The sequence below is a fragment of the Pyxicephalus adspersus genome, chromosome 3, assembly GCF_032062135.1.
Source record: "Pyxicephalus adspersus chromosome 3, UCB_Pads_2.0, whole genome shotgun sequence".
Lineage (NCBI taxonomy): Eukaryota > Metazoa > Chordata > Amphibia > Anura > Pyxicephalidae > Pyxicephalus > Pyxicephalus adspersus.
In genome coordinates this window covers 87,728,907-87,755,097 of record NC_092860.1, presented here as the reverse complement: position 1 = coordinate 87,755,097, position 26,191 = coordinate 87,728,907, and the positions used below count along the sequence as shown (strand labels likewise).

The 26,191-nt window shown below is 35.3% G+C and overlaps 2 protein-coding genes across 6 annotated transcripts in view; one reads left to right on the top strand and one right to left on the bottom strand.

The window, feature by feature from the left end:
* The window catches only part of UNC5C (unc-5 netrin receptor C), a 234,855-nt gene extending 226,706 nt beyond the window's left edge, over nt 1-8,149 (top strand). For all 3 annotated transcript variants that reach the window (XM_072405589.1, XM_072405590.1, XM_072405588.1), the window contains one exon: nt 1,363-8,149. In XM_072405589.1, the coding sequence (XP_072261690.1) occupies nt 1,363-1,522 (160 nt within the window). In that variant the 3' untranslated portion in view covers nt 1,523-8,149. The remainder of the gene's footprint in view (nt 1-1,362) is intronic.
* A 15,508-nt stretch (nt 8,150-23,657) lies between these two features.
* Nucleotides 23,658-26,191, bottom strand: part of BMPR1B (bone morphogenetic protein receptor type 1B) — a 228,052-nt gene continuing 225,518 nt past the window's right edge. For all 3 annotated transcript variants that reach the window (XM_072405584.1, XM_072405586.1, XM_072405585.1), the window contains 3 exons: nt 25,176-25,351; nt 24,788-24,918; nt 23,658-24,114 (listed from right to left, as the gene is read on the bottom strand). In XM_072405584.1, coding sequence (XP_072261685.1) covers nt 23,989-24,114; nt 24,788-24,918; nt 25,176-25,351 — 433 coding nt within the window. In that variant the 3' untranslated portion in view covers nt 23,658-23,988. The remainder of the gene's footprint in view (nt 24,115-24,787; nt 24,919-25,175; nt 25,352-26,191) is intronic.

Genomic DNA, 26,191 nt, shown 5'->3' with positions numbered 1-26,191 from the left:
AAATTCCCCTTCTGATCACTCTGTGCTTTTTTTCTATTGTACGGCAGTTAGGACAGGGAACAGCAGGTGGCGCTGTGCCGGCTTCTTTCGCTTTGCTTTACAGACAGGAGAAAACACGATGCTGGCAGAGGAGAGAAGAGAGACATGCTGCAGCCAGAGACACACGCAGGATCGGGTATCGGGTGAGTATAATATTTTAATTATTTTTTTTTAACACATTTGTCGTATAGGACGCACTAACTTTTCCCCCTAAGTTTTGGGGAAGAAAAAGTGCGTCTTATATGGCAAAAAATACGGTAGGTAAAATGGACATTATCATGGAACTTTAAATTGAAAGTGTGATAGTTATACCATTTTGAAAATGTAAATGTGATGTGAGAAGTCTAATATAAATAACAATATGCATAGCTATCAGCACTTCTTCTATTTGTAGTTTGTACATATTAAGTGTGTAGTAAGGCCTATTTACCCAATATATATTTCTGCTTAGTAGTCTTGTTCAATAACTGGGCTTGGGTGCCAAATGGAATCTATATTTAGGTCAGATTTACTTTTTACACAATAAACTTTCCTTTGGGTTAGTTATAAAGGACTGTCATACTGGTCCTTATTCACAGCAAGCTTTTAAGTGGTGATACATGTGTGGTTCTTAAATAGGGTAGGAAACATTGCCTTTTGCTCACACTGCCTAAATAAGTTTAGCCTATCCTACCCAATCAAATCCCTATATTTACCGAGATCTCCCTCTGCTGGCCTTTTTATTCAACATCTTTGGCTGCACAGTTTGGTCCTGGAGGCTTCTGATAGATGTATTGGGGTCGGACAGAAGTCAATCCATCTATCAGACTCAAAGAACTTTACTTCTGCATGGGCACAAGGGTGAGATTGTGAAGCTGTAAGAAAAATGAGATTAATGCCTTGGAGTGTGATCTAGAAAAGTATATCAATATGCAAGGGTGGACTAGACCAACTTAAGGACGTGGAGAAAAAAGTGTAAGGGGACTTTTTCCTGACTCTTTAATGTTCAATTCACTAAAATAAAACATTTGTGGTGTAAATAAAATAATGATTCGTGAGATTAGGGTGCCATCCTTTAAGAAACATGAACCTTCTAAAGTTTTTTGTTTTTTTTTTTATTTATTTATTACTCAGTGCTCATGTTTGGAATTTTTTTTAAAAAAAATTGGTATAAAACTAATAGAATCAAAGTATTGCTTTAAATGCATTCACTACTCATTTTGCAAGAGTTATACTTTACTAAGGATGCTTGTTGTTGTACCAGATACTGCAAGTTTAGCTAAGCATCCTCAGGGATGATTCTGTAATTGCACGTATCTAATTGCTACTTCCTAATTGCTACAGGTATCTCAATTATTTTGCTACCAAGCCCAGTCCGACCGGAGTGATCCTGGATCTGTGGGAAGCTCAAAACTACCCAGACGGGAACCTGAGCACGCTGGCTGCAGTCTTGGAGGAGATGGGCAGACATGAGACTGTGGTATCTTTGACAACAGAATATTGATTTTACTTGTGAAATATCAAGGCAGAGGAGCTAATAAAGACAAAGTTACCAAGGGATAAAAAGGAACATACTGAAAAGAAATACTGACCAATGAGTTTTACTACTTATATTAAAACAAAGACTTTGATATGAACCTTCTTGTATAATACCACAGAAATGAAAAGGAAAAAAACATGCAAAGCTGTATCTCAAATAATATAAACCAACCTAATGCTCATTCAGTGTGTGGCTTGGTATAGGATTTTACAGTTTCCTAGGAAACGTAAATGTATTGCTATCCAGATACATGGATAAACTTTACTATACAATCCCAGCTCCAATGGACTCTGTTTACATCTACAAATGGACGGGGGTTATTGATGCTGTCCCATGACTATTTATATATTTTGTGCAAGCCATCTGAGTGACATTTTTTGTGCCAGTCCAGGGTATTTTTTTAGGAAAGCTACAGTATTTTATTTTCAGTGGAATTAGGATTGATTGCACTGATTATGCCATCAAGTGTCGGATATCTTCAGAATCTCCCTGTCCAGATGCGGGGTGTGGTGTGATCGTCTGGAAACAGCAGATACCAACTCATTTATTATCCATATTTTAATGATGAAGTAATGGGTCTGATCTAAACAGAAGAATAATAATAGAAAAAACACAACTGGGTACATTTCTGCTTTTTGCTTTTTCTTATTTTTTTGTTTCTTGGTAGACAGTTTGAATCCATTTGGAAAATTGTCGACCACTGTTTTTCTGCTTATTATATGTTCTCTGTATCTTACACTTGCTACTACAAAACATGCTACTTTGTTTTATTTGCCTGCTTTGCTTGCTTGCCCTATTATTATGTGTATTTTTCAATATGAGAAGAACAAAAAAAGTGTTTGTCCAAGGTTGCTGTGTGTGCTAAAGAAAAGTACTGTTTGGTCTTCTTTTTTAGAAAATGTCAAAAATTAGGCAATCAAAAGTTGATCTTAAGCCAGCACCCATATTTAAATTGGCCTATACCACAATATGGAAATGTAACTATGATACCAGCCTTTCTGCAGAGAGAGAAAAAAAGTAACAGAGGGTCTGAATTACACCTTCCTAGAAAAATTATTGTTACAGGCCCGCATTAAGAGTTCAGAGGAACAAATTCATTCTCCTAAAAGCAAACGCACCTATTGTGTTAATGTTACATATATATATATATATATATATATATATATATATATACATATATAATTATTGGATTTTACATTGCTTTCAAAACAGTTATCAAGACCAACCTTCTGCTTCTTCAATGACTAGAATTTGGTTAAACCTATGGGTTTTAGTTTGATGTTTTTTTATTCACAAGTTTTTTTTATCTTTGCTACGCTGTAGTTGATTTAATGTTACACAGAAAGTTTACTGATCTTAGGACAAAAATGTGCACTAATAAATACTACAATTATAACATAGCTGGTTGGACTACCAGGAAGGGACTTTACCTTTATGTTATCTATTCACTGGACACTGAAGTTTTGCATCCTATTCCTATAATGTTATCACCTATAGCTTTCCAGTAGCTGGAAGTCATTTTATACCCCCACTCTCCATTCCTATATCTGGGTCAGTTTTAGACAGGGTGCAGATTTCATTTTTGCATTGATAATTTTGATTAAGCATGTCACTGTAGTGCTGAAGTTCAGGCAACCAGCTATATAAACATTTGATATCCAGACAGCTCTGCCAACCTAAACAGGTAGAACGTTGACTCCATTTTCATACAAAGCAGTGACTCTCATGGCCCATCTTGATTATTGGACATTGAAGGAGCATAATTTCACCACAATGATAAACTTAATATTTTTTTTACCCTGATCTGCTCTCTGGTCAGCAAAGTCCCAGTCTTTGAGATGTATTTTACCATTTAAAGCAAGAGAGTTTGCCTTACAGGAAAATAATAGTAATTATGTCAAGTACTTATACAAGGGACATTTTAAGTTATTATATTGATTTTAACATACTTAACATAATCCATACTCTGGCACTGTACATATAAAGCTATAATTTTGTGACATTTCCTAATAATTGGATGCATTTATACATAGTTTGTTTTTTACACTATGTGTAGATATTGTTTCCTGGCTCTTTTGCTTTTTTTCTTTTACTTTCCATTACCGTTTTATATTACCCAACTGTTGCCTAGATTTCCATGCTCGAGAAAAGGTAACATCCCCAATTTAAATGACTAGGAGTAATGTCAATGTAATAAACTAATGATTTGTTGCACAAGCCAATTCATTCATTACTTTTCAATCAAATGATTAATGCTGCTTCTTAGTATGTCACCAATTATACTTCTGTAGTTTACAGCATGGATATTCCTGTATGTGATTTCAGCCCTCCGGTGGTCACCTATAGGGATTGCAACTAAAATTTTTATTTTTTGTTAAAACTAATGGTAAAAATCATTGAATGCATTATTTTACCAGTACATATATCGCTTTTTGAGCACTGTCACATATTGCTTGCCTTTATATCACCCATTGCTTGTAAAAAAAGAACAAACAGTAGAACATTTTCAGAAGGAGCCCATTTGGCTGATATTCATGTATGTTTGATTATGTTTTTTATATGCCTAATGTTACTTTTAATTTGTTTTATTTTTTGCATATTTATCACCCCTATCTATTATTTAAAGTGTGTATTTTAACTTGTGTGCTTTGAAATGGTAAAAAAATAATTATACATGTTCATTTCAGCCTACATGTCATGACCATGTAGGACCATGTTCAAGTCATGACCATTTAAAAATCACTGAAATCATTTTTTTCATGCCCATTTCCAGGTTTATGGATTTAAAGGTTTATATTTCATAATTCTTTGTAAGTTTATTCTATGAATATGCTGTTCAAAGAACTGTGAGATATGAGTATAAGAATAACAAGGATGATGTATTAAATTAGATTTTATCCCTAGCATTTTTTTTACATAAAGGGAACCTGTCATGGGGAAGTACATTTCTAGGGCAGTCCAGCTTATTCTTAAGGCGATGTTGGAAAAACATGAAGCTCTGGGTTTCCAGCTTCATTTGCTGGTTACTTGCTTCACGTTAATGACTTCATGCTCCCAACTAATTTACTAAAGGAATATAGGTCATTTACATAGCTCAGTGAATAAGATGATGCAATCATTTGAAATATTAATCTAAAATATTTTAATTTGTTTTCTTTCCTTGTCCTTTGCACACGATTGTGCATTCAAACTGAAAACAACTTCATAAAGAGATCACTTTGCTAAGTAAATGGTCTCTATTACTTTATTAAATCAACCCGGTGTGAAAATAATTGATACTAGACTCCCTTGGTGGGGGGATCAGAATATTTTGTTGGCATATGTATACATATGTGTGGTTATTCTAGGTATATATCTGAACTCCCCTGTTACAGTGAAATATGTCAATTACAAGGAGACCTTTCCATTGACTTTTTAGAAACATTACTGTTATATAAATTCATATATTGTCTTTGGCCACCCTTAATTCATAAATATCAGGATTGTATATCCAGCCACCAATTAGGAAATTTATAGGTTTGTTAATTTTATTACTGGACTCCATCTAAGTTCATAAATTACAGAACAGTGCTCATTTATGAAATGGAAGTAGTGCCCACCCTTCCCAAACTGTGTGTATTCATACCAGGCGCTGGTATGTTCATTCTAGGGAAAAAAAGTCTATTAATACCAACTGTTCAGGCATTTTAATATAGCATAATCTAATTAGGAGCTGCTGCATATGGAATCAATCCAAAATCATATTGTGACCTTTTCCTAGACTCCAGTAAAATTTAAAATGATGAACCTTACAGCATGTGACATTTTATGTAATCATGTTAGGTGCCTGCATGTAAGCTATAGAAAATTGTACTTTTCCATTGCAGAGTTCAAGTCAAACCCTGCGGCAGTCATAAAGTCTTGTGTACATACTAACTATGCTTCTATCATGATCACAGCAGTATATCACATCCAGTGTTTTATTATTCTATGTACCATAATGGATTTGAATGTTCTGCTTCTAATTTGTAAAAGGTTTTCAAGGCAGGATTGTTGAAATGATTACAATGTATGCAATTTCAGAAATATTTAAAGGTCACTTTACCATATTTGAATATCCATTTAAAATTAACTACTATATGTATTATGTAAATCTAAATACATAATAACGAACAATTACTACCCCCTGTTCCCCTGAAATTGTTTTACATCCATTGCTGTGTTGGGTTACTATTATTGTTAATGGCACCCCAAATACACTTTACCAACGCACAAATACTTTGCAATGTGTGACCACGTGTGGTTCATTTTAAAAATGGTGGTATGCACTACATTTGTGCACCTACATATTCAGCAGAATGAAAGTGTAGCAAATGTATAAAACACCACAGGAAATTAGAGGAAATCAGGTTGTATGTTCGCATTGTATACAGAGCTTGATAAGTCTGCGATTTATCATTAATGAGTTTACATAAAATCCAATTTTAATACACAGCATTATTCTTAATATATTCCATGATTGGCAACATATATCGATAGAGGCTATCTACCTGCTGGTACATACAGATGCCCAAGTCTTACGGCCATTGCTAGTAAAGATGTAGAAAAATTTAGGGGAAGGTTATATGTGTCACCTATGGAAACCAGTTGTGTCCTTTCCTTCAACCCTCACTGGTATCTTGAAATTACCTGACTGCTATAGAAAACAGATGCATTTTTTTTATAGGAAAGCTCATTTTATTCATATGGATTTGATTAATAAATAAGATAAAATTGCTCTGACAAATCAACAAAATGAGATTATCTGATTAGTGTAGTCTGGTTTATACTACACATTTTGTATAGCATGGTGATATTATTCCTATGCAGACAACACCCAGATAATACATACACTGTGATCTGACATATTTTTAAATAGCTCATACTGAAATCATATACTGACAATGTATCTGCTTTTTTATATTGCATTTTGAAGGACTGCAAAGAAAAATACCAGTACCTAGAAGTATTTACTTATATTTGTGGGGGGGAAATCTGATACATAGGTAGTCAGTCAAATTACAAGCCTAAATACGTTTCCAGCAAATGATGATTTATCATTAGCTAGTTGCTCCTTCAGGAATGTTTTAGGTGTAATAAACTGCTCATGATCTTGTCTACTCAAGTTAATTTCAGGTAGTAAGGGTGGATATTGCTTTAAAAGTAGACAATTTTCTTTAAAGCATTCAAACTCAACCAGTATCCCACTGAACCACAGGGGTCTTCCAGTGGTTACTAGGGGTTCTTTGAATTGTGGCTGATTGACCTCCCATTTGATGATACCTGCATAGTTCTGGGGCTAACAACTTGGTAGAGCTGAGTATGAATGATTCTGACAATGTTTTTAGTTAGTGGTAAAGGTGGTCTTCCAGCCACCACTGTAAGGGGGGCATTCTTTCCATTGACCACCAATTTAGAATCTTTTTTCCCATTGACCCTCCAAAAACTTGTCATCAGTAGGGATTCCTTAAGACCTGAAAATTATTTCAAGAGTTCCCCAGAGGTTTAAAGGTTGATAAAGGCTGCTCTATAGACAAAAGAGAGGACAATAAGAGGTCACAGCAGTAATGGGTTCCCTCATGAAAAGCTTTCCTGTTCAGGAAGCTAATCATTCACTTTCTAGTTGTTGTTTTTCTTAAGTAATCAATGGCAGGTTCTCATACATAGTTCACTACAGTTTTATAACATAGCATAGAAAAATACAGAGCAGGAAGGATACTGTGCTGTCTGCTTAAAAATCTTACATACATCCTATTTGCCGTTTAACTATGACGTAGTGCATAGCCATTATACCCAAGACATAAATTTGTGCCAAATTCTAATAAAAAACACAAAAGATCTTTGCACTCACCATTTCAATCTAAGCAGAAATAGCATTTTGATTTACATTGTTATTAGGAATTTTTTTAATTTTTATTGTGTTCTTTTGATCATCTCCTTGCATTTCTTGATGTATACATTTGGTAGCAGATATATTTTCTTGATAGACAGGAAGGTTGTTTCATACAGTATCATTGTATTGAGTGCACATTTAAATATACATTGTACACGTAAGCCTTACTTTCACACAAGTGATTTGCTCTCTGCCTGTGTTTAGCCCAGATTGTCAATACATTAGCATCATGGATTACTGGAAAACTGGGTACCAAAGCTGGTCCCCGGCTATCGAGACCCAGTGGATTCCTTAAGCTGAGGATTACTTTTCTCAAGTATTTTTACTACAGCAGTATTACTGCAAAAGTGTTACTTACTTTTTTGGCTATAGAGATATAGAAACCAATTTAGTTTTTGTCTTTACTTTCCCTCCAGCTGTATTTACTATGCAATTCCTTTTTCTAAAAAATGTACTAAGAAGTGCTATCCATTGCATTCTTTGTATTACTGTACAGTGAGATGTAGTTTACTGTTCTAGGTGTGCCTCTTATTAATATTTTTTTCTTTCCAAATGTTCCCTTCTCCCAAGCCTGTTTCTTTTTCACTGTTTGTAAATGCCTGCATTTATTCTGTCAATCTGACATGTACAAAGTGTAATAAAAAATTTTTAAACAGGTAATAAATTATATTTATAAGCAATTGTAGTGTCTGGGTTGGTTGTTACATTTGTAATGTTTTTCTTTTGTATAAAACTCGTTTTCATAGAACATTCAGTGGTGGTTGAAATTATGGCATCAGTTTTGACAATGCTATTGAAACTTTCTCTATTGGAGTTGGGTCCTAAATTGTGCCATAATATGAGTTCTCTGCAGGGCTAACATACATATGAGGACACATGATTACATTTATTATGTTCTGCTACTGTAAAAGTAAATGCTAATGTCATAATTAAGACAATTACAGTCACATGGAAATTGTTGACTTTTCAACATTTTTAAACAGCGCCTAGAAATAAAGTGATATACTTGAACAACCAATATATAAAAGGTGTAATTTGTATTATAAAATTGAAATTAATAAAACTGCAGATTTTTCACACACAAGTAAGTACACCCCAACATTTACCACCATTTTAAATCCATGAGATTAGAAGTAGTTTTTTCCAGATTGGGTGCCAATTATCATGACCTACATGGAGGTTTGCTAAAGGAGCCTGATTTATGTAAACCTTAGATATTTAGGATCTAGCTATTTTTTGTCATTGAAGCTCCAATCCTCTCAAAAGCTATCTAAGGCCCTCAGAAAAAAAGTTTGTGAATGCTTATGATCGTTTGATCTTGTTTAGGTATTTACCCTGTACAAGTAGGTCCAAGAAACAAGGCCCTTTGGGACTGTTAACCCACGTTTTACTTTCTGAATAAAGTAGCTGTGTTATCAGATGTGCAAAACATTTGGTAATCTTTGCTCCATAAACTTGGCCTACATGAAGTCCTTGAGAATTAGAGATGTTCAAACCTGTTGCTGAATAATATATTATTCTACAGTTGATCAGGCTAAAAGAGGCTTCAACACACCTGTGAAAGCAATTACTACGTACCGGAGTACAGCTTTATTATACTCTCCTGGAATAAAACACTTTTAACATTAAAAAAAATGTTCAAAATAACCTTGTAATGTTGCTGTTTATTCAATACTTGGCAGTAGAATAGAATATTTTAGTACATGAGTAATCAATGCATGCAATGCTTGATGCCCTATAAGAAATACCAAGCGGATGAGTCAGGCCACAGCCTTTATTAAGCATTCATATAAATCATTCAGTTTGTAAAAAAAAATAAATAAAAAAGATGTTTGCAATGGAAACAAAATTCCTACACATAGCACAATTCCTTCCTGTAACCTCTCCGATCATCCCAACAGGCTGCCTTCATTAAATGAAAAGAAACTTATCATTTGGTGATACTGCTAATGAACAGATAATGAACATAAGTAGAAAAGCCATAAATCAGACATGCTGGATTTTATTTTTCCAGATTTGTTCCCTATACATGTGCTAAAAAATACATTGCTGCATTTGCCTGCATGTTTTAAAGCAAGTTCGTTTTAATAGGCACTCCCAATGGCCTTTCCTCTGCAGTCTCTAAATCAGCGTGGCTTCGCTATGCCTGGCACCAGCTTCACTTGTTCTGCCACTAGCTGTAATATAATGTATAAGGAAAAATAAAAAATCCTGTGTGCATTGCAGGGTGCAGCTCATAGCGCTTAATACTCCTGCCTTGCAAACATAGAGACTTTGACAGATGCTATAGCAAGAAAACGTAACATACAATTTTTTTACTTCTTTCATCCTCCTCTGATATAACTGCTGCTAAACCTTTCTTCCTGCTGTGGTGTTACATGCTCGGGGGGGCAGCTTGGAAAGTATTTGCTAGTAATCTAATCATGTAGTTCAACATATTTTAGGCTGCTGCTACTATTTTACATCATGAGTGATTTTCTCAAATTATTAAACAAAATACTTAAATGTCAATTCTTCATTCAAACACTTTTTTTTCCTATGTTGTATGATTCAAGCAACTTTAATGTAATCAGCAACATAAAACTGCATAATAGTATACAGACATAGGTTTCATGCTGACAATCTTTATGAGGAATAAAGAAAACCTCTATAAGATAAACCTGCCTAGTTACCTCCCCTACAATACGGCAACCCCAATAATGGACACAGACCCGCTGTTGGATTAAATAACTGACACAGCCGCTTTATTACTGGTTTTTATGAATATATATATATATATATATATATATATATATATATATATATAACTGTAAACAACCACATAAACAAAATCATTAATACACATAAGTATCCCAAACCTCAACCATAACAGTCCCTCCCTTAAGTAACCAAAGAAACACCATTACCTTTAAACCATCCTAATACTTGGCTCTAGGTCCTCAAGGATGTCATCATCCAACGGCATCCAAAATGGGGTCTGTAAAGTCATAGTTCTTATGTGCCCAGCCGCACCACACCTACTTGGAGACACTACCAACCACAATGCAGCCCCTTCACCAGCATACAGACTGTAGTTACACCTCCTGCAACCACTCAACCTTCTGGAGACACCACAACTAAGGCGGTTCCCCACCACCCAGACAATGCTCACCACCTCGAGGATCTGCCAACCACCTCTACAAAAAAACCCTGAACACTTCCCTCCATCAAACTGTCCACTCCTTGGGGGAAGTGGGTGTGTCATTGCTTCTTCTCCAACTGACCACACTCCCTCCCTGACCCTCTTTTATGACCTCCTCACCCCAGCCTCCATTTTCAAAACCTACCAATCACCTACCCTTCCTCCCCCAACTTATCCATCCCCTATTAACCCTTCCCTGCCTGGGCCTTCAGCCCCCTTTCATGTCCAGACATCCTCCTATGGCCTTAGCCCTTGGCTCCAGGTTTCTCAATAATATCAGTTAAAATTTGCATTTGGAATTTTTTGGGTCTGGTAATGATAATATCCAGAAAAAAGTCCCAGAGCCTGTGGGGGCAGTATTGTGGGGGGCTTTTCCTCAAAAAAGAGATTAGCTGTCCACCTAAATATATATTGAATGACCAAGTTTTTCCATCTAAGGATTTTTTCTTCATATTTTTTTATAATTTTTTTATTAAATATATTTTTTTTTATTCATCATGCTCAAATTGGTAAAAGGGTGGTTCAGGGATCATGAGACATCATTTTTACATGTGGATTGGCCAAAGTCGAAACCTAAAACTCATTGAGCATTTTTGGGATGTGCTGGAGAAGATTTCATGTAGCTGTCTGACCTTCCCATCATCAATATAATTTCTTGGTGAAAAAATTAATGCAACTCTGGGGATAAATAAATGCATAAGGTTGTGCATAAGGTTATGGGGGGGTCTATGACTGTGGCAAATGCCCTGAAAGTTAAAGGTGGACAGGGATTGCTGGTGGCAAGGATCTCTGTTCTGTAGTGTCAGGGTGGTGCTCCCTGTCTATTCTTTACCTGACCTGTGAGGCAGTGAAAATACCAATCATTTGAAGATAATTGTACTTTTCTTATCTCTGTTCTAGTCTTAAAATCTGACCTGATCTCAATAGCTGCAGGTACTGTGGAGCAATCTATCTTAAAAAAAAAGCAAAAGTCATTCTGGTCTAGTTACTAGTCTAGTAACTTCTAACCTCTAGAGTTCTTCAGGGGGTTGCAGGGTGAACTGCTCAGAGCAAACTTACCCAACTTGATTGATTTGTGCTTCGACATTTCAGGATAAATTGTTGCAGAGATCAGTGATGGCTTCCTTTAAAGCATTAGGATGAGAAATCAATAAACTGACAATTATTCCACATTTTGTAGAAATGTGTAAATGATAGCCCAGTCGGTGTCAAGACTGTGTTATTCTTTCAATCACCATTTCTTAAATGGAAGCTTCCACATTTACAGCACTTTTCTGCCACTTAATGCCTTAGAAAAAAACATTTCACACTACAATAGCTTTTCTTATACTCATAATTTTATAAATACTCATATTAATAAAGCTGTGAGTATGACAACCAACAACATTCTCATGGGGAATCCTCCAAGTCCATGTGCATAAAATGGCAGATGTTCCCTCAGAATGTTAGATTCACTACTTTATAAATAGACTTTTTATTAATGTCTGTTTTTATTATCGTTATTCCAAGAAGTGCTGACTCTGTCCTTCTTATGCTCCTTGAAGGGAGACCATAAATACTTTTTAAAAACCATATGGCTGAAGAAGAACTTACATAATCTTTATTATATAAATAAAACGAAGGGATGTAAATCATTTGATTAAAATAGAAGATATATTTTCAAGACAAACCAGATAAATCAGTGTAAGCAGATCAGAAATCCTGAGCACGTATTCTTTGTTATCAAAACTTCATTTCGAATGCCAAGAAGTTTATTCACTCTGTAAAAAGGTTATATTTAGATTATGCATTTACATTATACATTTCTAAATTGAGGAAATGTTAAAATATCACAACGTACCCTGCAGCAACATTGGGAATAACCAAGTTTAGCAAATTTAGCTGCTAAATCAGCAATAAAAGACTGGTCAAAAGTTGTCCGTAACTACATAAATAGCAAAGTGTTCAATTTCATGGTTTTGATGCTATTATGGCCTGTCTTTCTGCATGCAAGAGATACCAAGACTAGGAGGAATGAGGAAAGGAGGTGACAGGTGCACCGATGAACTTAAAGGAGATTTCCATTCATTAGCATCTCAGTGGTGTATTGGAGCACAGTGTGGGCTTATAGATGATAAAAAACTAGATCTCTCATAGTCAAGGTCTAAATTCCAATTACAGTCTCCCCATGAAGACACATGCAATGAACAATGGGGGGAATAATGTTAAATTAGCTTGGAAACAAAAAAGTAAAGTGCCTTCCTTACCACATACTATATATATATATATATATATATATATATATATATATATATATGTGATATATGTGTGTGTGCAGTGTGTATGCTATTTTGTATGTGTTTACAGTGTGTGTGCATTGTGTTTTGTTGTTTTCCAAGAATAACAGAGTTCAATGAAGTATGGAGACACCAAAAAGACACAAATGCAGAAATTTAGGTTCAAATAGTTGGTTTTTAATGGCTGGCTTACCCAAAACTGGTATTTTAACAATTGATAAATGCTAGAAGGTTGACTTTCCTACCTGCTCCTCTCGCTGTCTTACAGTGTTATCTCTAAGAGCTAAGAGGGATGATAACATTTTGGTTTTCTTTACTTTCTATGGAATCACCATGTGCACCACCTACACTAGTAATGATTTGTTTGAACTGCTTTGAACTTTCTTTTTTGGCTTTTTTTTTGGTAAACTTAAAACAAATGGATCTTAGTTGACCTGGCTGGATCTTTCCAGTATCTACAGGCAGTCCCCGGGTTACATACGAGATGGAGACTGTAGGTTTGTTCTTAAGTTGAATTTGTATGTAAGTTAGAACAGGTACATTATTTTAATAAATACAATTAGTAAAGATGTTTGTCTCAACATAATATTAGGCAGCGTGGTGTCAGTTACTGTGTAAAATCCTTACTGTGAGTTAATCACAAAGCAAAAGAAAAAACTTTATGACATTCAGTAACTCCTGGAGCAAACTGTGCTTTGATATGCAAAAAGAAACAACTGCAGAGTTTGTCTTGGTCATTAAAGAGTTACAAGAGGTTACAGAAAGAGCTCACCCCCTAAGATCACCCACAACCTCAGCTGTGTTTAGCAAAAGATTTCTTCTGCAAGTCACCCAAAGCAAACTGCCCCCTCCAAGCCTCTGCCCTGCAGAGGAGCGAGCAGGGAAGCTCTGTTCGTGTCTAAGAGGCGTCCATATGTCGGATGTCCTTCACCCGGTGACTACCTGTATAGGAAAACCTGCTTCCTATATATTAATATATAATAGTAGGACCGAAGACATCTTGCTTGCACTGTGTGGTTTCAATATATATTTGCAAATGTGTGGAAGTAGGACAACTGTTTTTTATCAGCATCACAAAAGAAACATATTTTAATATGTTTAGTCTAGTATGGATTTCAGGCTAGTATGGATTCGTGCTGGGGAATTTTATTTATTTGAGATTTCTGCAATTTAGGATCCTTTCCTAAAGGCCTAACAAGAATGTGTGATTGTGCTTTGGGTGATACGAATTCATTTTATAATGTATTATAGGGGTTGTAGACTCCATGAAGCAGACATGAGAACTAATTTCCCTACACCTACAAGAAGCCAATTGGCAATTCAACCTGCTGGCATCTACCCTCAGTAAAATAATAATTTTGGGTGGGCTAACATTTCTGACCACAAAGTAGCATAAACAGGTACAGTACATCTAAGTATTTCATGTATCTTATCATTACAATTAACTTTGTGACCCCTAAATCCTTGTCCTTTACACATCTGCACAAAATAATGGTAACTTTTAGATTTAAAATGTTGTATCTGTGCATAAACTGGATAATTTAACAGATTGCACATGAATGCCAAAACAATTCTCATATCCAAAGACTCTTAAAGAGAGAAGTGAGGACACTGTTTTCAGAATAACCGATTGAACATTTTATAGAGGTGATTTATCAAATTCTGTAATCCAGACTATTCAAGTCAATAGAAGTTACAGCCTGAACAGTCTGTGTTACCCATGAACCAACCTTGATAAATCAACTTCATCTGTCATGCATTTGTTACAGCTGAACATTAAATGTATTATTATGCCATTTTTTTTATTTTATGTCAAAAATGTGTCTATCCTAAGTCAGAAAATGAAAAAGTGAGTTTGCTTATCAAGTTGTTGGTTCAGTTCCAAGAAAAACAGAGAAAAACAATAGCTGAGAGAGTTTACAGAAATCCAACTAATACTATTTGATTTAATCAATTGAGTTTTAATCATACTAGTGAAATTATTATAAGGATAAAGGCTGTCAAAATGTAAGGATACATTTTCTTATGCCACATCAACTACAATTATAGCCCAGCTACAAAAGAATTGAGAAGTGACAAAGGAAAGGTATGTCGAGCAGGACATTTTACAATAAAGAATACAAAAACTCCCCAGCATGTCATAATCTAGCCAGCACAGAGGAGGTTCATAAAGAGCATTATTAATCTTCCTTATTACTAGGGTTGATGAGTTTGCATTCTCAAAGAAATTAATGTGAATGCAAAAGCAGGTTCATTGCAGGTCAGAAGGAGGGCAAAGGAAGGTCAAATGCATATTAAATTCTGGATGATCTCAGAAACATTACAAACTGAAGTCAAACTATTCACATCAACAAAACTCAAAGTCTGCTGACAGACTCTAAAATAGTTGTATGCAGTTGGGTGCTGTATCTGGTGATTGGGGATGGGTGGTATCACCATACCACAGCATATAAAAGATCAAAACTGAGTAAAGGGGGATCAATAGTACCTCCATTGTTCCATACAAATTTACCTACTGCTTCCATACCTCCCAAAAAACATGCAGTTAGGTTAATCGGCTTTTCCTCAAAAATTGTCCTTAGACTATGCTAATGACATTGGACTATGGTAGAGAAATTAGATGTTAGATTAGATGTGAAACCCTTTTTAGGGACAGCTGGTGACATGACTGTGTAAAGTGCTGCATATTATGTTGGCGCTATATAAATACTGTGTAACCCTGTTATGGGGGGGGTCATGTAAATGACTCCCACAAAACAAGCTATGGTGCTAACCTGTAGATAACAGAGAGGATCCTGAGCCTTCGCTATGTGGAAGAGTGAGGATAATAAGGATAAGACTCAGAATTCAAGCCCCACAGCTCCATCTGTCCTGTAGACTGAAGGGGTACGCTGCTCAGATATTTTTCATAAAAGGAGCGGTAAATAAGTGTGACTTGAGATCCAGTGTCAAACAAAGCTGGAGTAGTATGCCCATTAACAGTGATATTAGGAGCATTGTATCAATGGCTTACATTATTTTACCACGCACAAGTTTTAAGCATCTTGATATTTATATTTTTACTGTTAATATGTGGCATGGATGGTTTTATTGGATTTTTTATTTATGCCCTTTTACATTTGTAGCAGCAACTGAACTACAACCATGTCATTTACGTGAACTGGCTGATAGCAAACTGTGGTAACTACATTACAATTATTACCAGCACCGTGTATATTTACTTTTACAAATCACTAAGCTATGCATGTACTATTTGACATAATGATCATTATTTTCAGCCATATTGCTATAACTTCTGTATTTTTCTAAGCTTTTATTGGATGTCATCGCTGAAATATCACAGAAGGTATGGCAAATACTTTCATCTTTTTTGCCTTTTTATCCTTTTCCTAACACTTTTTAAGCTTCACAAAATGGGTTATGCCAAAAAAGAAAAGCAAGTCTAAACTGAAATATGATAAAAAAAGAAAAAAAATAACAAAAACAAAAAGGGATATAGCCAAGAGAAGAATTATGCAAACGCACCTCCTGTACCAAGGTTTAGTACCACTAGTTACTTCTCAATACAGTACACAGAGCTTTGGATCGGTACTCAGTAATAATCTTATGCTCTTGCAAACAGAACTAAAGTGCAGCAGGTCCCTGGAGAATAAGTGCACATTATGGGGGATTTACCACTAGCTGCCATATTCTCTTGTTTATTGGGCAGTCACCGATGATGTATCTCCTTCACATCAGTAATGGAGTTGACTTGTCCAGACACCAGACTCAATTTTCAATAACTTGTGCATGCTACTTTACTAGTGTACACAAAGAAACAAAATCAAGAAGCAAAAAGGAAGGAGTTTTAGCAGAAGTCTTTTCTATCAAACAACTCTAACTGTGCTTGTGTTTTCCTATTTTGTATTCTGTATTTACTTTTGTTTTATGTTGAGATTATTCAGAGAAGGCTTTGCATGGTGATTTGTGCCATTTCAACACTTACAGGCAGCATTGCTCTCCTTTCAGCACAGACTGCAGGTAATTGGCAATTGGACACGATTGTTAAGAATGCATTTGTAAAGTACAAATCTGCAAAATGAATTACTAGGTAAAAAGGGCTAATAAATACATGTGTAATTGTATTGTGTAATGACTTTGATTTGGGATCAGACCCTTGCAGTCCACTGGCACCAGACCCCGAATAGGGGGAGTGGAGCAGCACATGAAGCCTGTGGCTTACTGCAGGTACATGCAACCATGCTGATTAAAGGCAATAACAGAGAGACAAAAAGATGAGCTCATCGATTAGAGGGAAAAGTAACAACAGGGTTAATATTATTTATTGAATCGCCTAAATACTGGTTTTCACTTAGAATCTGAGAAATATATCCTCCTGTGTCACTGTCTGAATTCATCTGTCATTTGCAACCCCTATTTAATGTAAAGTGCTGCGTAATAAATTGGCTCTAATTAAATCCTGTTTATTATTATTATTAATAATAATAACAATAATAATATTATTATTAATATCAGGCATTATGCATACCCTCTTCCTCTCAAGTGTATTCCATAGTAAAGAAAATATTTTCATTGTACGGACTGGAGATCTAGCTTGGTCATTTGCAGAACCTTAGCTTAAAAATGGAAAGCGTGTAATTTTAATCCAAGGATCTTGGTTCAATCTCTCATTATCTTTCAACTCAAAAAATGCAACATTCTCTTATCTGGTATTTCACCAACTAGACTTGTCTGTACAATTTCTCATGAATGCTACAGCTGGACATGTCACTACTCCTCATCTGCGGCCTTTCTGTGTACTTCCCTCTATTGGCTTCCTTTTCATCCTAGAAAATACAAATTAGACTACTTTGCTTTGCATTTATATTTACTGCTTTTATCTTGCATACCTTTTTCAACCGCAGAACATAAATACATGCCCTGTCCCCCTCTCCACTCCCCCAATGACCTACTATTGACTTCCTTAGTCATAATCTAGTAGCTCCAAGACTTCTCTAGGACTGCCCCCACCCTCTGGAATTCCCCTATTTCCTTCCATTAGGCTTGCTCCTACCTCTGACATTTAAACAAAGCTCTAAAACTCACTTCTTCAAACTACCCTATTATCCACCCCAGGATCTTTTCTTCATTATTTAGCCACAGTGACTTTTTTCTGCCTATTATATACTTTGCTCCCTTACCTCTTGGATTGTAAACTCTTTTGGGCATTTCTCCTCTCCACCGGTGTCATTTTTTGTATTGTGTATTATATGTACTGGTTATTTATGCAGGTTTATCATCTGCACCCTCTAATTATTATACATTGTATATTATGTTTGCACTTTAGGAGTACAAGTAATAATAATATCACCATTATCTGTCCATAAAATAACATCTACTGCTATATTAGCTCAAGGTTGTTTACAGGTGTTTAACTCTAATATAGTCATAGCACTTAAGCCGTAAGCTCCTCTGCCCTATCTTTGAATACTAGCAGGGAGTTCAATACTATTTTAACCTGAGGAGATTTATGGTTATTAATTTTCTTTCGATTTTCTTTTAGAAGTCCATTCAATTCCATCTTTTTCATTATTACAGCTTGTTTATCCAGGCTTTTCTAATAAATTGCCTCTCTTCTTTTCAGAGTATGATCTGCAGTGATGGCTCATACTTTTACATTTAATTTGACATCTTTTTACCAGCTATAGCAGACAAAAATGGTTCCCAAATACTCCGATTGACTTGAATGCCAGTGGTAGGGTTTGCAGTTCCCAAATAATGACTAGTTTAAACTAATGTGACCCCATAACCAGTTTTACTCATTCTTACATTGATTAATATAGTTTGAAAATATGTAAATAAGTAATAGATGGCCCATTCTAAATTCTGCTGTACACTAGATTACAGGAAGCTGATTTCCATACTTGCACTACATGCATTTAAATTACATTTAATGATGCTTATTAGACACAATATTTGTAATCATTGGCGATATCTCTAATAACCTAAGACCAATACAAAAGTGTGTTATAAATATATAAATTAACAATTTAATCAAGATGATCTTACTGAGGGCATTTTAAAACATTAAAGCAGTTCTGCAATAGGAATATATGAAAGAAAAAGTTATCAGTCTAGAGTAAATGTGTTCATATGTGCGGCCTATAAACCTTTACAGGTTGTGGAGGGAAGATATGCTTTTATTGGTTTTAACTGGAACCCTGGAGGCTAAAAGCATCATTTAAAGTACAGAATTGATTGTCTGGCTTCTCAAACTTTACTACTATTGTCATTTACAACCACAGTCGTTATCCCGGATGATTTAAAGTGCTGTTGCAGGTAACCCTTTATCTTCTTCCTAATGAATTTCAGTGACTTTGCTAAGAGAAGTTATATGATTTATGTGGAATTGAACATTGGATGATATCAAAATGCTCATTATTTTTAATCTAATCTTGTGTAGATATTGACATTTGTATCTGACACTGGAGTTATAAATACATTTTGGAATACTGGTATTGTGTAGAAAGAAATTTATAATGAGCAGTCAGGCTGCTCGCTGCAGAACTCCAGGAATTCTGCATTAGTTGTAGTCGCTGTTCCTCTTTATTATAGATTATAGTTATGTCTTGTGGATTGTTATTATTCATTAAAAATACATGTACAGATCAGTGTGCTCACTCTCTATTAAAGTCAAAGTTTTGCAAAAACTACAATTACTCATATTTAAATAGATGGTAATTATAAAACAAATCTCACTACTAATCTTTGCATAGTGTTTTTAAGAGTATTAAAAAAAGTTGTTCACTAACTATATAGTCACATAGTATTTTAGGAATAAAAAGAAAAAAAGAAACAGGGTTTAAGTAAATCAACATCCAATGTGCTTATAGGTTTTCTATGTTAATGTTGTTGCGTATAGTGATAGGGCAAGCCATTGGGCACATTTAACTTAAACTCTTTTCGATTGGCGTCACTTCCAATTAGTTTTTTAAGCAGGATAACAAATATGGCACATAACTTTTTTTTTGAATGCTTTGTAAATTATTATTTCTGGAATACTTTGACCTATGGCTTGCATTAGCCAGAACTTGTGGTGGATTGTCCAAATCTTGGGATGTGCTGCGTTTTGGGCTGCGTTTGGTCTCCTCAGCCATTGATGGGCAGTAATGTTGGGACTTTCATAAAACTGGTATATACCATAGGACTATTCATTGGAACTACAGATTTCATTACAACAAATTACCTTTTGTATCAAACAGCATTGTTTGCTTTTGAGCAATATCTTAATTATTTGAACTCTGAAAATTAGAAATCACAGTTTGAAATATTTGTTGCTGCTTAGAACAATTTATCCTGTTTTATTAATCTCATGGGGGAGTCCAGTGAAGTAAAAATCCCTGCTTATCTCTGATATGATAAAGTGTCCATTCCTGTCCATTCTATTACATTACAGATGTCCTTAATAAGTAAAAGTATGTATAAAGCCCACTATACATTTATTTTAACAGTAGCAATTCATTCTTCTATGTGCCATACCTGCCTGTTTTTTCTTAAATAGACTATGCAATCAGAGCAAACACTATAGATAGTACTCTCCATGCAATAGTACCCTCTGGGAAAAAATTTAATTAACTTTTAGCACACTGATGGGTAGGGAAAAAACAAACACAAATTCAAGACTATTGGGTGTGCCAATCTCTTGCACATCGCCTTAGGGCTGTTTGCTTATATATGCTGAGGCTATGCTTTGGGAGCAGCTCTCCTGCATATAACCTTAGTTATGTATTGGCTGGGGGAGAAGAAGCAGTGAGCAGCTGTGGAAATTGAGAGAATCTATTACATTTGTATTTATATTTTATTCTACAAAACAATGTTTTCTTGAATTTTCTCTTGCCTGTAACTCTGAAATACATTAAAGTAGACATAAACTCCAAGATCACAGATTTGCTATGCTATAGAAAACATCCAGAAATGTTAGTTGTGCCTATAAAGTACCCTGCAAAATGTAACTTTTGTCCTAAATTTCTCTTGACAAATGGCTGTGTATCTGCTGTGTAAGAATAAGTCACTACTGCCTCTGCCTTGAAATCTTATAAGATTAAATGATGATACTACTGTGCTGTTTGCTGGGGAGGAATGTGCACTGCATAAATCTTTCTGCTTGTGATTAAATTATTTTGTAGAATTGTGCTTTGTGAACCAGTACAGCTTCTTGAATATTCAACCACCAATCAACAGAGGCAACTATAACATAACCAAACAAATCTCTATTTCCCCCTCCACACACAGAAATAAAGATATGATAAGGCATAGTGATTTAGTAATAGGAAAAATATCATCCACAGGGAGGCCAGAGGGAATAGTAAGAACTAGTCATTTATGTTCTGTCTACCTTTTTTGGAATAGTTTGGAGTTCAGGTCCTCTTTAATGAACTTATTGCCCATAAGGAGCAATAAAAAAGCCATTTGAAGTGCTGACTTTGAAAATATTTTAACAAGCAAACATTGTAGCTTCCTTTTAACAGCACCTACAGAAAAGGTGATACACTTTAGCAGATGACACACAAAACTCGCATTATATATTCATTATCATGTTTTAAATAACTAAAATGCAGATTTGTCATCTGTAAAAAATGAATACTACTCTACATATACTACCACTTCAATCTTTGAAATTAGAATCAGGTCTACAAGATTAGTGCTGGTGATTAGGACTTCTTTAGAGGATATGAAGGTGGAACTATTTATACTTCAGATATCCAAGCTCTGGGGTTTGCTTTGCTATTGACATGTGTTGTGTCATCATGATGAGAGCTCTATAAGGACCTCAAAAATAGGGTTGCAATTGTTTATGAGTCTGGATAGGCAGGTAAAAAGATTGCCATGTCATCTAAAATCTACAAAGTCAGCCATTTGAGCTGACCATTTCATGTTTAAAGGAGTCCCCAAGAACTCCAAAATTACACTGCAGGATTCTCAGGTAACATTTGCAATAGTTGGAATGCATGTGTCTCTAATCAGAGATTTCACCTTTTTACATTGTATTGTAGGTGAACCAGGGAAAGCTTTAGTTCTCCAAGAACAGCTATGGGGGGGGGGGTTCTATTCAACATACAGGCAAAAACCAGGCCTTCTGGAACAATGGGCTTGATCTATTAAAACAGAATAGACTATAGACTAATCAGAATAGACTATTATTGGAAAACCTGGGAGATTCAGGAAAACCTAAAATGGATCTGATCTAGAATTGAAAACATTTGTCAAGTAATAGAAAAATATTTTGAAAACTCTATTCCAGGTTTAATCCAGGTTCTCCCACAATATTCTATCATCTTCAGTCTTGGAGAGTTTTATTGAACCAGACCCAAAGTGTCACATACTAATTAATCAAAGATAAAGTTGATTGGTCATAGTAACATTTATATCATTATTAGTAATAAATATTTATATAGCGCCAACATACTACACAGCGCTGTAGAATAAATAGGGGTTATGTTTGGTGCAAACAAAATAGAGTATTTAAGATGAAGAGCCTCATATCAACTGTGAACCAGAGTGATAGAAATGTTATAGCTTTGGGTTTTTGCTTCTCTGCAGCAGTCATTAGGCCTGATTTATTAAATTTACAAAAAATTGTTTTTATCCCTTGTTAGAAATAACATGTTTTTAAACATATTTTGTTAATAAAGTTTTTGGATTTTATTTTTGATCTTTTTTCTTTGAAGATACATGCCTTAAAAATCCCCAAATCGATACAAATTTGTATTTACTCTTGTCAAAAGTAAAACAAGATATGAATTCGCAAAGGAATAGCTCAATAGTGAAAATTGGAGGGTTTGGGACTGACCCAAGTACAGCCCTGATTTGCATCCTATTGAAATGTGGGAAATTTGAAATGGGACATTTATGTAAAGAAACACAAACATCTTGCAACTGCAGGGTTTTGCATGGAGGAGTGATCTGTGCTGATATCACAGAGTGGTAAGCAGTTATTTAAAGGCCTCCAAGAAGTCATTCCCGCAGAAGGATCACTAATAGATTCTGGGACCAAGCCTTTACTTATTCTTTTAAAAGTACATCAATATACATATTAAGAATGATTTTGTTGAATTAATGATTGAAAAGGATAATTTTTGAGATTTCCACCAGGGAATATTTCAGGGAATGTCAGATTCCCTGTTTTTAAATAGAGCCCATGGTGGCTCAATTGATAGCTCTAAAGCTGCGTACACACTTCCAATTTTTGTCGTTGGAAAGGATCTTTCACGATCCTTTCCAACGACAAGGGAGTGCACGATGCATGAACGGTGCTGTACATACAGCACCATTCATGCTCTATGGAGAGGGGAGGGGGAGAGCGACGGAGCGGCACCCTGCTGCGCGCTCTCCCCTTCCCTTTCATTAGGATCGGCTGTCGTCCATCGTCCGTGGATCCGGCAGGTCGGTCGTCCGGACGATGGACGACACCGACTGTACACACGCCAGATTTTCGCCCGATAATTGGCCGATGCCGATTATCGGGCGATAAAAATCTGACGTGTGTACGTAGCTTAACAGTGTCCAAAAAGGAAGTTAACATTCTGGTCTATAGCCAATATATGATCCCAATTGTTTTTTGTGGGCTGTACTGTGGTGAATACTTTTTGCTGCTTTGAAACTATTGTGATGAGAAAAGTGTGAAATGTTTTAAACATGATTTTAACTTACAACATATGCTGTATTATTTTGAAGTCATTTAATACGTCATACTTACACATATTTTATATTTTTATTACCAGAATTTTAAAGAATCTTTCTTTTGTTTCAAACATTAAAAACGTATTTGCTTTCACAGAAAGCAACATGCTTATTTTTTTATCCAGTCATTGAAGCCATGTATCCTGCGTACACCAGTCTGAGTAATAGAGTCTGTAGAAGCCTTTCCAGATTGTCAATGGTGATTCAACAGTCTAGACGCTTGTACTCATGGTAAACACAGATGTTCAATGTGCAGAAATGTGAATTCTCTTTAGGATTTTCAGTCACAAAAAAAAAAATAAGTCCACATCCACGAGCTTCTCCACTGCAGATTTCAATCAAATCAAAGCTTTATGTCTTGAGACTCTGACATTTTGGCTAGTGTCTTCTTTACTCGCAAAGCTGTAAGGCGTGAGGCAGGGTTGTGAGCCCAACACTCTGTCATCAGTTTCCCCATCTGTCTTAGGCACTGTGGACATAAAAAACTATTTAATAAATGTCACAATAACTTGTACATCTTCCTACAAGTTTTGCATGTCATATATAAAATGTACAAAAACACTACAAAATATTGAATTAAAAAAAAAACACACAAAGTAAATAATAACAGCTAGGAAATAATTTATAAATAAGCAGTAACTTCAGGGAGAGTTTATCTCACTTCCGGTTGTAAGACAAAGCACAGTTTTTCATTTCAAGAACCTGACAGATGCCATAACTATTGCCCACGCTACTAAGAACTAGTTTGGAATTCTCAAGTGTTTAAGAAATTGAATAAAATATTTCCCATTTCTATGAATTCTGATTAAAGTTAAGGAATTCTACAAGTACTCCTGAGACATTGCCCTCAGCCTGAGTCTGTAAATCAAATCTAGGGAGTAATCTCTATATGTTAGTGTCTGTAAGGAATTACCATAACATTTAAGTACATTCCCTCACATTTGTGATTTACCTAAAACCTATTGTAATCACAATTGTATCAGTACAGAGTTAAACCAAGTACTGCTATTCATGAGATATTTTCAAGGTCTTGTCAATAAAATATTATATTTACAAGGACATGCTCAAGACTTTCAGATTCTTTGTTAAGAATTTAGCAAACCACACAAAAGCAACATCATTTCATGTTCCGCATTCTGTACCTCATCACTGCTCCATCTGTTCGGAAATGAGGGTCGTAACCTCCGGATACACACAATTTCCCTCATGTCTTCATAAGAAGGGTCGGTTGGTACCACGTCATGATAGGGCAGCTGGTATTCTTCTAATATACCTAAAATACAAATAAATCCTTAAATTTCTTCTTATTTTTTTACCTTTTTGTTTTTATTCAAACAACAAAGGAACTAAAATAACAGCATTCTATCAGTCAAAACATACGGTTTTCTGATTTTTCTTGAAGAGTACTTAAAGAAGCTATTTCATTAAAAAATATTCATTATGAATTACACTAAAGTTTTAGATTGATAACAAATGTACTTTAAACTAAATGTCCACTTCATCTGAATATATATTATTATATTACATTACCTCCTGATATACATCGTCGGGCCACTTCCCACAGGATGAGTCCAAAACTGTACATGTCTGCCATTATATATGACTGGAAGTGATTCCTGTTTAAACTCTCATCAAGAACCTCAGGAGGCATATAGCGCTTTGTACCAACTCGGGTATTTGGTGGTATGTCTACTTCATTTGTATCACTGCAACATAAAGAATAAAAACGTTGTGTTAACATAACTACAAACAGTGAAAATCTAACATGATTAGCTCTTTTGACATCTAAAGGTCATCTAAAGGAACAATCACTGGACTAGTTCTGTACTGGACTCCGGAGAATACATAGATAAATTACTCATAAACTTAAAATGCAGAGTTAAAATCAAGGGTCTACAATGGAAACCAACTGTAGGCCATAGATTATATCAGATGTGTACAAATCTGGTCCTGATTGTGCAGAAAGGAAGAACATTCAACAACTGTTTGAACTTTTTCATCCTGACATCCTGGCATTGGTAGTGCTAGGAAGTTTGTTTTGCACCAACTAAATTCCAAATATCAATTGATTCTGATGAATTAAGTTGTTCTCAAACCTGATATTCCACAGATTAGGTTATCACTAACATGTTATTACAATCCGGTTATACAAAGTACATTACATTTACAATAATTAATAGTAGATATAATGGTCAATGGTAAAATCAGCGCTAAATACTCAGCATTTCTAAACCCAAAAACAAAATAGTAATATATTGCAGCTTACCAGTTCTGAGCTGTTGTGGCTGCATTAGTTCTCTACTTTCAGGCCTATTCCCTGGTGATTCTGCCAGCAAAACACTTCCTGACCTAGAGTGAGTACACTCACTGTACTATATCTAAGGAGGATCAGAGTTGGCACTCTAGGCTGACATCCTGATTTGGACTACAAACACCTTTGTTTCTTTACTATATAGTAGGGGCTGGTGTTCTCAGTTGAATTTAGGATTAAATTGTTAGTGTCAAAGTCAGGTTAAGACTTTTTCAAGATTGGGTTAGGTGTCAAG